We start from the raw sequence: 13,571 nt of genomic DNA, 5'->3' as shown, positions 1-13,571 counted from the left end.
AGTTTACCATATCACCAAAAGAAACATATGCAATTTTAACAAGCCTTACTCTCTATGCTTTCCAAGGGAAAGTGATGGACCCTTTTATATTGTGATGAACATTCTATGATACAACATCTAATATAACTAAATTAATCTAATAACAATAAAATTTCTTACATAATATAAAAATATTAATCATTCTTTGCACTCCAAATCGGATATAAGTCATACCTCAATACATTTTGCTACCTTAGGCCTCCCGATTATGATGTCATAGTTAAACCCCTCAGGCAAAAAAAATATGGAAACTTTCGATAAATGGAGCATATGATATGTCAACCTATCATAACAGAGTTTTCATATCAGTAGAAACTTTCTATGAAGTTTTGAATTGTAGGAAAAAAGTATACCCACACTACTTTGTACGGCTTATCAAGTACGTTTTTGGCCAATGCAACCATCTCATATGGAACATCATCGGAGAGGAAAAGAAAATGAATGATAGTAATGACCTAACTGAATTGACCGATGAAGAAAGGCCCATCGTCAAATTTGTGGAGAGCTTTTTCTAGATAATCAAATTGTGCACCTTGTACAAGTGTGAATATTGTTTACTTACATAAGAAACATTTAACAAACAAAAAATAATGAGTTTTTTTTAAAAAAAGCTCAAATCTCACCAGCCAGCGTCCGTCCATCTTTTGGCGAACGATCTCTATACTACCGGGACAAATGTAGTGTCACTATAAGCTATCAATTCTTCAATAAATTCATTTTTCGTGGTCCTGCATTAGTTGGCCAATATTTTTTTTTTATCAATTTACATCTTAAGATTTTCCTACACAAAAGGGACCATAATGAAATTCCACACCTTACATCCTCCAAGAGTGATGATCCTTCAATGTTACAATCAACATATCTAACCAGATCAAAACACTATCCCGTCACTTTGTTGTTGTGCTCTAGGGAAGGTAACTGTGACGTGTAGAAAATATAAATGACCATTCGCGTAATAATGAGATGCATTCTCTCCAAAAGAATTAAACATTCACTTGCTTCATTAATATGAAAGATAAGACTGGAACATTCACTAGCTTAGTCAATAATCATTGAATAAAAAGAGGAAGATAAACCGCTTTCCCAAAGATTCATGGGCAATTTCTTCAGGAGTTTTCATACAAATTACAACGAGGCCAAATTCCTCTGTCAAAGTGTTAGTTTAAAATTTTCAAATACAAGTAAATTGGGCAAATGAAAATAAATGTTGGTATTGTGGAAAATTACCTTATTTGTGGGGTAAATTTTTTCCTTATACCAACCAGGCATGTTACAAAGATCAATTGGAACTAACCTGATATTGTCTTGCGAACCCTGCCATTCAAAATGTTAGAAAATTAATCTAGACAGGTAAGAAATGCACGGGCTGAATAATTTACACAATAAAAGAAATTACTCCCAAAAATGAAAATAACTAAAGACATAATAAAAATCAACAATTCTTATTAGTAGCACATTCTTTCTGAGGTGGTTAGAACTTTTGAACTATGGGTTAGTCCAAACCTAATATTTTTGACATAGAATGTGAATATCTAAATTAAAGATCATCAAAATTTTAACAAATATTAAAATCGAAGAAAAGAGTCAAGGCTTTTCGTAGATAAGAGTTTTATAAGATGAGTTGAAGTCTTATGCCTATTCACGAGAATTTCATCTCTCCGGTACTGCAGAAAGCAGCCCATTGTAAAGGGTTCCAACCCAATCCGAATTCTAAGAAGTTGTTGCTTTTCATCAGTCGTTGCGCACTAGTCTTTTCTCAACCTTGTAAGGGGCTGGATGTTGTTGCACGCACTGTACTATTTAATATTAAAAGAAAATTGAGGACTACTCCCTCATTATTATTTTACATGGAAGAATTTCACTTGACATGGTATTTGAAAATGAAAAATTATTTTGAAACTATATCAAAAGTATTTTTTGACATCCGATCTTACACATGCCATGAAATTTTTATAGCTTTAAAGATATGCAATTATGAGTAAAATTGTAAGTTCAAGGTTAAAGAGTCTCCAAATATAGAAAGTTTTCCTTGTTTTAAGAACAATCTACTAAAAGAAAATCTAGATAAGTAAGAATGGACGAGGTGGTATAAAGGCAAACCTTAACATTCCTGGTAATCCACACACGTTGAGAATAGGGAAATTGATATACAAACTTCAGATAACACAATCAACTCAAATCACAATCTTCAGTCGGAGAAACAAAACCACAATGATGACAAAGAACACATTATCCATAAGGAAGACAAACACCATATTTTCTTAAGGTAGACAAGAACGAAATAAGAGAAAATATTTAATCAAACCTTGTAGTTCCATCTAAGATTGATGGGGGTTGGGAAGTAAAATCCAGAGATGGTGATAGAAGGTCTTGTACACTTCTGTCCGAACAAAAGAATAACCCCATGAACATCCATATAAAATGAAAACTTTTTTAAAAAAATTGCATACAACATACATATACAACCATTACTTAATCCTAAATTCAAAATCAATGTTCGTGTTGAATCACATACACACACACACACAAACTCTAAACCCCACCTCCCGCTTTATCATCTTTCTTCTTTTTTTGATGGCCAATCGACTAGTTCCATGAGATACCTCCTACCACCACCTCCAACAACCATTACCGGGTAACACTTCATCTTCTTCTTTTCAAATAAAATATACTCAACTCAAATATCCTATGGATAATGAATTTGTAGCTAACTCAACTCCTCATAAGACCATTCATTAATATATCACGCAAAACTAAACCAGGACATCTAAAACATGGACAATTTCGTACGGCATCCAAATGGACCTTGAACATAACTCAATCTCTTAAATGGTACTTCTGTAAATGATTACTGTTAATTACTAACTATTTTGAACAAATTAAATACAGTTGATGAACAATTAACAAAATCATAAGCAAGTGAAGAATTAAAGGGAAGCCATTGATGCTGATTTTTTCTTGAAAGGAAGAGGACTTAGAAGATTCTGGATATGTGAAGTGATGAAAACAAGAATTTTGGGAGCTTTCATAGGAAGGAGTACCGGTTGTGTGAGCAGAATAGTGACAAAGTGAAGGGATCATTTGCTATTAAGTAATAGTCAATGTCTAATACATTTTCCACAGAATTAAATTTAATATATTCAAAGGCATTATAGTAATTGAACCTATTATTTATTATCTCTAAAGGTTTGTGTCAAATCAATAGTAGACAACTATTGTTACCTAGATGGAGTTTCATAATTTTAATTTTTATCTCAATATGATTTAAGAAAAATTCATCCTAAAATTTGTATCAAAATTAATTATTTGTTATAATTATTAACAATTAATAAAATCAATCAATTTTCCATTAGTTTGAAATCTGACCAATTTTTGTATAATTTTTTTAGGGTTTTTATTGGTAAATATACTGATATAATTAAATTAAATTATTATATTTAGCATTCGTTGTTATTTTAAAAAAATATTTAAAATACTCGTGAATATTATTTATAGGACAAAAAAATAAATCTATTTTCACTAAATACACAAGAATTATGGCTATCATTTCATAAAATTATGAGAAAATGAAGGAAATTTCTAATGTATGTGTAAGGTCCATATTAGAAAAATGGAAATAAAATTCATCGACTACGTGCAATTTAAGAATTCCATACAATTAGTACCACATGCATTTTATGAATTCCATACAATAAGTTGTCTATTTATTTGCATCCAAAAGAGAATATTTTTTTGATAATTTATAAGAATATGAAACGTTAAATGATGCATATTGTAACACCTCAGGAACCTAGTAGATTTTAACAACACAAAATTGGGTGAACAACAGAGGGGTTCACAGACCGTGAAAGGAACCACGGTCCATCGACCTACTTGTGGTTCACATCCGGCAGTGTGGTAAACCATTTTGCCCGCCATGGGTGGTGGTCCCTATCACAATCTGTGGATTGGCCGATCAAGTCAAGCTAGCTGACCCCCTAAACCAAGTGATGAACCACGGTAGCATTCAAGTTCTATGGTCCTTCACACGGTCCGTGAAGTGGACCTTAGAGAGGAGTACTCACAACCAGTAAGAACGTCCCAGCAACCACGATCCATTCGATAGATCATGGTTTCATCAACGGTCCGTTAGTGGCTCCATGGGAGGGCCTCACCAGCTTTTAAATCATGGTAGTTTTGGTCTTTCCTTGTATGCATAGAGCATGTAAACTAAATCGTTCAACACCTAAACTACATCGTTTTACTATGTCTAAGCCTTATAATCTATTCAGGACCTGCTCAAAACTTTCATTCACTAAAAATCGTTTAAGTTAGATCTAAAAGGGGAGAAAGAGGTGACCATTTCTTTCAAGAGCAAGCAGAAGTGTTCTTCAAGCATAAGACCCGAAATGTGAAATATTTCTCCCTAGTTTTTTACACTTGGTATGTAGGATTTCACTAGTGATCTTCTTTCATCAACTAGGTCCCTAGAATTAATCCAGTTTATGAAAGATTTGTCGTGATTTAGCTGTTATAATATTCTTGATAGAAATATTATATTTTCTTCTGAAAGTTGTTTATTTTCTTGTATAAAACTCAGAACCCTAGTTTGTGTATATTCCCTTAGTGATGAATTACATTTGCTAGGTAAGTTAGGTAGATAATCATGCTCTAGATTTCTAGTGTCAGATTATCAGTATATTAATGTTGCATTCTCAGATTGCATGTAAATTTTTTGAGCGATTCGGTATTTAAATTACATTTCATCCATATATTTTCTATTGGGAGAAGACTGAGCATCAAGTTTCACTAGGGTTAAGCATACCCTCATTAGCCAAGAACTACATGCGCTCATAGGAGTATAAGTTTCCTCTGTTGGGTATCATATTTAGTGATCACCAGTCATGCCTTTATACCCCTACAAATGTATGTTGGGTCATCTCGATTGGGTGTATATATCGCACAACATGTTTAGCTCATGTGGTTTATGATGTTAATTATAGCTCCCACAGTAAAATCTTTAGGCATTTGACAAGGTTTTAGTATATACTTCAGCATTTCATTTCAGTATATACTTAGTCATTTCATTAAATTTAGCTTTTCAATTATGTTTAAATATTTTCATTCTTGGTCAGTTTACTCGGTGCTCAGTCATGCTTTGTTCAACTTACATATATTTCTTCAACTTAATTTCTATATCCTGCATGCTCAGTACATTCCAAATACTAAAGCATTCTTTGCGCTACATTTTTTTATGGTGTAGGTTCAGTCACTAAGCATTCAGATCACACTTAGATCAATTCTCGGTCTGCATTCAACAACTTTAGTAGTGTCTTCTCATATTCCAAGCACGATTAACATGTTTTTATTTAGTCATCGATTTCAGTTTTCATTTTTTTGTTAGAGTTAGTAGGGGGCATGACACAACAACTCAACTCAGTTAAAGATTTTCAAACATAGTAGTAGATTCGGTTTACGTTGTTAAGTGGTCTTTCTGTCATCACTAGTCTTTCATTATGTTTTATATATATACTAGGTAAATTGCCGCACTTCACGCGGTGGTGAACTACGTCAAAAATCTTATTTTGAATATGTGATGATACTTTTGTTTTTGAGAAGGTACAACCCTACGAAATTGTCAAGAATATTTTATCCAAAGACGAAATTAATTTTTTTTAATGTTAAAATAAAAACATTTTATTCTAAGTGTTTACGAATATTGTTATTAATTCTTCATTTTACTATAGTTGTCCATCACCAAAGTCTTTATAAAGGATATTTAATTGTTTCACTGTCTATATTTGTATTTTAAAAAAGTTGAACAAACAACACATTCATCAATTGCGAGAGTTTTTCTCCTACACAAGGTCGCTACATACAAAATCTAGATATTATACATTTTATGTAATTTGTTGTATACTTGATAATTTAATTAAAATATACAAACTCATCTCATGGATTTCAATGAAATAACATATGTTGCTCAAATAATTTGGATTAAATGGTGTCCTAGCAAGTCCCTTTTTCAAAAATATGTGCAGTCGATGACACTACTTTTGATAGTGAAAAGAATTTTTTTAATTTAAATTCTAATAAATATGAATAAAAATTTATTCTTTTTGGGACCTTTAATATAAGTTTATAAAGAGGTAATTATTTCTTTAATACTGATTAATTTAGATTCATCGTACTATGAGGGGTCTCATACCCAATATTTGAACCCAAAACGTTTGGTTAAGGTTGAGTACAATAGTTATCATCACACTACGTTCCTTTATTTTTTTGAAGTTCACTAATCTATGAATGCCTCGATATGATAGAAAGTTGAATAAACAAAACTCCAATGTAGTGTCAAAGTCCTTTCTTGGACATCCCATGGATCTTTTAGCCAGTAAAACTCTATAAAGATTTTAATGTCATTTATTTTACAAGTTTAAGTCTAATATGCATGACACCAATAGTCTATGATTATATCAAACTCTTGATTAACATATCTTTGCTTCAACTTAATGATCAAAAGCATAAACATAAACAACAAAGTTTAAAACATGTAAACAAAAAGAAAAATTATTAAAATAAGTATAAATTAATGTTTGTAAAAAAACATGCCCGGATCTGTAACAATAAAATGATGCAGAACGGAAAAATTGAGCCAATAGAATGTACATTGTTCCCTTACGGAAATTATTTCATTCTAGTATCCGACGTTTAAACGTATAGATCCTTTCAGGATAGAGCGATTCTATTCACGAATGTTTAGATACAAAAAAATGGTGTCAGTTAGCACTCGACATGAGCAAAGTACTCTAATATATAATTTTGCAGAAGAAGCAGAAGAAGTTAAGAATTTTCGTTGTTTTAAAATGAGAGGAAATCCCTTTATTTATAGACAAGATAGGATAGTGTGAATAAATTATTATCATTGTGCCTTATTAGAAAGGTCACAACTCTTTGGACAATTCAAGATTTTTCATAAAAATTGAAACTCTTCATAAAGGTTGCAAATATTCTTTAAAGTTGCAACTCTTCGTAAAAGTCGCAACTATTCGTAAAAGTCGCAACTCTTCATAAAAAGTCACAACTTTTTGTAAAAGTCGCAATTTTTCATAAAAGTTACAACTTTTCATATAAGGGAAGGTAATTTTTGAAATAAATAAGTTAAAAGTAAATCCTGGTTTGTGGTTGCCCCACCTAGGCGGGCCTAAGGTTCTCTTATATATAAATATATGATACTAGTTGGGTTTCTCCTCACTTTCAGTTATCCATTGGTTTAGATTTTGCATAGTAAATGTCTTCCTCAGTTTACTTAGTATTGTGATATATTTCATATATATGGTTAACTTAGGGTCACCCTGATCTTAGGTCACGTGTTACATCAAGGGGGTATTCTCGGTTGGCAATACACATTTACTTATTCTTTTAATATATCCCCCCATCTCTGCCCCTCAAAATGTATTAATTTTTTAATCTTCTAAACACACTTTATGATTTAACGATTGAACTACACCTCATTCAATTTTAGGGGAGAACGATCATAGGTTAGTATAAAACCCAACAAAGAGTTGGGTTCAAATCCACATGGAGCGGTACGTGTTCAAATTCGGACATGATGTACAAACGTGATATAAATATTTATGGGAATATACATTTTCGAAAAAGACATGTAAACAAGTCTAAGCGGTGACAAAGAATGTGAAATCGGGTGTTTTGATTTGCAATTATTAGCTACAACACAATAACAACAAGAGAATAGAAATGTAGAGAGGGATTCTCTGGATGTGATCGATTATAGGAAAATTTTACTATATGGGTAATTGAAATTACTAATGAATAACTTAATATCAGAAGGTAGTCTAGACCATAACTGAGATAGTTTTTCTCTCGAACAACTATGATGTTTCGAGTAATTTCTATCAAACATCAACAAGCATAGCAAAAAAGAAGAACTCGCACCTTAATTCACATACTCTTTCGATCTAGATATGTACGATTGGGCTTAGGATTACTCTCTCGAGATAAACACATATCAACCCAATACACAAAATCATCAGTTGAAAGGTTTGGTTCTAAACCCTTTTTCTCGAGCAATCTAAGAATACATAATTAAAATTGCATTAGCAACTATAATTCATAGATTAAATCACAACTATCAATTAAAACCACTTCAATTAAGAATTTGAATTAGTAATTATCCAAACCCATAAGCTAATTAAACCCATTATTACATTATCACACCCCTAGAATTGGGGTTTCAGTAAAACAACATAAATGGTAAAAAAAGTTTACAAACTAGATTAGCCATCACCTGGGGTAATAGTCTCCAATCCTTTACAATGTTCCAAAATTGTTAAGTTCAATCCAAATTGAAATCCTCATAAATTCTAGATATGATTTAGCTTCCACATTAGTTTATTATCTGTAGTATTCTCATGATCATGCCAGAAAGGTTATCATGAGATCACTTGTGGTTATAAGTTCCGTGTCTACGTCCGGGGATAGCTACGGGCGTGACAATTTAAAACGTAAAAAACATGGATAAACAATATTTTTTACTTTGAAAATGGATATTAGCAAAGCTTATGATAAAGTGGAATTGAACTTTTTGCGAAAGATGATGATAAAGATGGGATTTTCATCAGATTAGATTACAAAGATTATACAAATTGTTTGCCTCTTATGTTGGTAACAATTTTTGTGATATCATACATCACGAGGCCATCGACAGGGGATCCTCTGTAGGCATATCTTTTCATCGTTGTAGCAGTGGATCTTTCAGCTTTGGTAGGTTCTCATGCTCTCCAAGGAACTTTACATTAAGTGAGAGTCACTCCCAAAGCTCCACCAGTTACTTCTTTTTAGCAGATGAGGCCGTATATTTTTTAAAGATATGAAGTCGGAGTCTTATATTACTAAACAATGTTTACTCCTATATAAAAATCTTTTTATGAATTATTTTTTAAATATAAAAAAGACTATAAAATAAAATAAACAAACTAAAATGAAAGAACCACCAAAAATTTCAAAAACACCCTCAAAGTGGTTAAACTAGCATGTTGACCTACTACCTGTTTGAGTACTTGAAGCTCCCTTTTATAGTTTAGTAAAATATATTAGAAAAAATATATACAATTTATGAGACCATAAAAACATATTAAATAATAAAAAAAATTAAAAAACCATTTTTATAGAAATTAAATTCACCACATGACTGTTATATGTATGATAAAATAAATGTACAAGTCTCTCTAGGTTCTAGAAGGAATATACAATTCCAAACACTAACAATAAAAAAAACATAGAGAAAATTTATTGCTGATGCATATTATTATAGAACTCCATAACATATTTGATACAAAATTACTAGCCCCTATAACTTTCACCTAAGATTGACACTGCATTTTTGAAGTTCCAAGCTTTTTGTAAAAAAAAATATAACGCATATATAGTGAAAAGTAAGTAGCTATATAAACGGTTCTCAAACCAAAAGAATGTATTTATTGTTTGCGAAGTGGGTAATGGCAGAAAGCGGTTCTTGTAGTACTCAACCATTTTGTCCTGTTCCAATACTTTTGTTTGGTAGTATCCGTCAAGATTGTTCATTTCCTACGAGATGATTAATTCAGCACAATGAAAATAGAACAATGATGCAGGAAGCATCCCACTTTCACGCTGCATAATTAGGATAATATAGCAGAACAAAGGGGTGTAATGTATGTAGTCTACCCTAACACAAATATCAGTGGTTGATTCCACGGTTTGAACTTGATATATTTAACATGTTATGTTGATGGGACATTAAAATAATGTCAATGGGTGCATCAAAAGTGAAGAGTCTGCGCAACTCAAGACTTACTAGTAACACAAAGACAGCTTTATTGTTGTTACAAGGCTTACCTTTATTATAAATCACATCAATTGTACATGAAAAACGAACAAAGCAACTAGTCTTGAATTTTACGCTGTCACCAAAAGAAACAAATGCAATTTTAACAAGCTTTAGTCTCTATGCTTTCCAAGGGAAAGTCATGGACCCTTTTCTATTGTGATGAACATTCTATGATACAACATCTAATACAACTAAATTACTCTTAAGAATAATAAAATTTCTTATATAATATAAAAATATTAATCATACTTTACACTCCAAATCGAATATAAGTCATACCTTAACCCCTTTGGTTAGCTTAGGCCTCCCGGTTAGTGATGTCATAGTTAAACCCCTATGGCATAAATATATGGAACGTTTGGATAAATGGAGCATATGTTATGTCAACCTAGCACAACATAGTTTTCATATCAGCAAAACCTATCTATGATGTTTGAAATTCTATGCAAAAAGTATACCAACACTACTTTGTACTAATTGTTCACTATATTTTTGGCCAATTCTACTATCTCACATGGAACATCATCGGAGAGGAAATGAAAAAAGAAAGATAGCAGTGACCTTACTGAATTGACCAAGGAAGAAAGACCCATCGTCAAATTTTTGGAGAGCTTTTTCTAGGTAATCAAATTGTGCACCTGGTACAAGTGTGAATACTATCAACTCACATAAGAAACATTTAACAAACAAAACATAATGAGTTTCAACAAAAAAAAAGCTCAAATCTCACCATCCAGTGTCCTTGTATCTTTTGCGAACGATTTGTATACTACCAGGATAAATGTAGTGTCACTATAAGCTATCAATTCTTCAGTAAATTTTCGCTTTTCGTGATCCTGCATTAGTTTGCCAATATTTTTTCTTATAAATTTACGTCATAAGAATTTCCTACACTAAAAGGACCATAATGAAATTTCAAAGCTTACATCACTATTGAGTAATGGTCCTTCAAAGTTACAATCAACATATCTAACCAGATCCAAACACTCTCGTGTCACTTTGTTGTTGTTCTCTAGGGAAGGCACCTGTGAAGAGTAGAATATATAAATAACCATTCGCGTAAATGAGATCCATGCTCTCCCAAAGAATTAAACATTCAGTTGCTTCAATCATATGAAAAATAAGGCTAGAACATTTATGCACTAGCTTAGTCAATAATCATTGAATACAAAGAGGAAGAGAAATCCCTTTACCAAAGATTCAAGGAAATTTTCTTCAGGAGTTCTCATACAATTCACAACGAGGCAAAATTCCTCTGTCAAAGTCCTAGCACAAGATTTTAAAATACAACTGAATTTGGAAAGCGAAAATGAATGTTGGTATTGTGGAAATTACTTTATTTGTGGGGTAAACTTTTTCCTTGTACCAATCAGGCCTGTTCTGAAGATCAATTGGAACAAACTTGATCTTTTCTTTCAAACCCTGCAGTTCAAAACGTTAGAAAATTTATCTAGACAGGTATGAGAACACACGGGCTGAATAATTTAAACAATAATAGAATTACTTCCAAAAATGAAAATAACTAAAGGCATATATAAAATCAACAATTCTAATTAGTAGAACTTCCTTTTTGAGGTGGATAGAACTTTTGAACTATGGGTTAGTCCAAACCTATCATTTTGTACATAGAATGTTAATATGTAAATTAAAGATCATAGAAAATTTGATGGATATTAAAATCAAAGAGAAGATCCAAGGCTTTTCGTAGATAAGAGTTTATACGATGAGTTGAAGTCTTATGTCTATTCGCGAGAATTTCTTCTCTCCGGTCGAGCAGCAAGAAACCCCTTGTAAAGGGTTCCCAACCCTATTTGAATTCTAAGAAGTTGTTGCTTTCCCTCAGTCATTGTGCACTAGCATTTTCTCAAACTTGTCAAGGGGATGCTTATTGTTGTACACAATGTTCTAGTAAATACGAATAGAAAATTGAGAACTACTCACTTTTTTATTTTACGTGGCAGCATTTCGCTGGACAAGAAATTTGAAAAAGAATAATGATTCTGAACCTATATCAAAAGTATCTTTATACATTCCATCTTACACATGTCATGAAATTTTTATAGCTATAAAGATATGCAATTATGAGTAAAATGGTAAGTTCAAGGTTAAAGAGTCTCCAAATATAAAAAGTTGTTCTTGTTTTAAGAACAATCTACTAAGAGAAAAGTTAGATAAAATATGAATGGGTGAAGTGGTATAAAGGAAAACCTTAACATTTCGGGTTATGCACACACATTGAGAATAGGGACATTGATAATTGATATACAACCTTCAGAAAACACAATCAACTCAGGTCACAATCTTTAGTTGGAGAAATAAAACCATAATGATGACACAGAACACATTATCCATAAGGAAGACAAACACCCTATTTTCTTAAGGATGGCAAGAAGAAATAACAGAAAATAATTAATCAAACCTTGTAGTTCCATGGAAGAGTAATGGTGGTTGGGAAGTAGAATCCAGAGATGGTGGTAGAAGGTCTTTTAAACTTCTGTACCCCATGAACATCCATATAAAAATCTTACTTAAAAATTTTTTTTACGTACAACATACATATACAACCATTACTTAATCTGAAATTTAAAATCAATGGTCCTCTTGCATCACAAACACACACAAACCCCGAACCCCACCTCCAGCTTTATCATATTTTTTATTTCTTATAATGGCCAATCGACTAGTTCCATGAGATACCTCCTACCACCACCAACAATAACCATTACCAGGTAACACTTCATCTTATTCATTTCATATACAATGTACTCAACTCAAATATACTATGGAATAATGAAATGAACTTTGTATCTAAGTCAACTCTTCATAATATCATTCCTTAATAAATCACTCAAAACTTAACCAGGACATCTAAAACATGGACTATTTCATATGGCATCCAAATGGACCTTGAACATAACTCAATTTCTTTATCGGTACTTCTGTAAATGATTACTATGAATTACTAACTATTTTGAACAAATTAAATACATTTGACTAACAATTAACAAAAACATAAGCAAATTAATGCATAAGGGGAAGCCATGGATGCTGATTTTTTCTGGAAAGGAAGAGGACGTAGAAGATTCTGGATATGTGAAGCGATGAAAATACGAATTTCTTGAGCTTTTAAAGGAAGGAGTACAGGTTGTGTGAGCAACAGATTGACAAAGTGAAGGGCTCATTTGTTATTAAATACTATTCAATATCTAATACATTTTCCAAAGCATTAAATGCAATATATTCAAAAGGCATTATAGTAATTAAACCTATTATTTATTATTTCTAAAGGTGTATGTCAAATCAATACTAGACAACTATTGTTTGCAAGATGGATTTTATATTTTTAATTTTTATCTCAATATGATTTAAGAAAAATTCATCCTAATATTTGTATAAAAATTAAATATTTGTTATAATGCTTACCAAAAAATAAACTCAATCAATTTTTCCGTTAGTTTGAACGCTGACCAATTTTTGCATACTTTTTGTAGGGTTTTTATTGGTAAATATACAGATTTATAAAAATAAACTCTTATAGTTAAATTGAATTATTATATTTAGCAATTCGTTGTTATTTTTTTAAAAGACTAAAAATGCTCGTGATTAGTATTTATAGAAAAAAAAGTAAATCTATTTTCACTCAATACACAGGAATTATGGCTATCAA

At 31.7% G+C, this 13,571-nt stretch overlaps 1 protein-coding gene and 1 pseudogene across 1 annotated transcript; both read right to left on the bottom strand.

Annotated features, from left to right (window-relative positions):
* Window positions 1-207: 207 nt before the first annotated feature.
* Window positions 208-2,668, bottom strand: LOC107019536 (annotated as a pseudogene).
* A 6,726-nt stretch (window positions 2,669-9,394) lies between these two features.
* Window positions 9,395-12,409, bottom strand: LOC107019535 (glutathione S-transferase L3-like). The gene is given in 10 exon segments (XM_015220002.1): window positions 9,395-9,410; window positions 9,500-9,621; window positions 10,184-10,216; window positions 10,218-10,292; window positions 10,466-10,542; window positions 10,635-10,740; window positions 10,831-10,929; window positions 11,240-11,326; window positions 12,113-12,173; window positions 12,324-12,409. Coding segments are annotated over 10 exon segments (762 nt in total).
* Window positions 12,410-13,571: the final 1,162 nt, after the last annotated feature.

The sequence above is a fragment of the Solanum pennellii genome, chromosome 5, assembly GCF_001406875.1.
Source record: "Solanum pennellii chromosome 5, SPENNV200".
Taxonomy (NCBI): Eukaryota; Viridiplantae; Streptophyta; class Magnoliopsida; order Solanales; family Solanaceae; genus Solanum; species Solanum pennellii.
The sequence above is the reverse complement of the archived record's forward strand: the minus strand, read 5'-3'. Positions and strand labels throughout refer to the sequence as shown.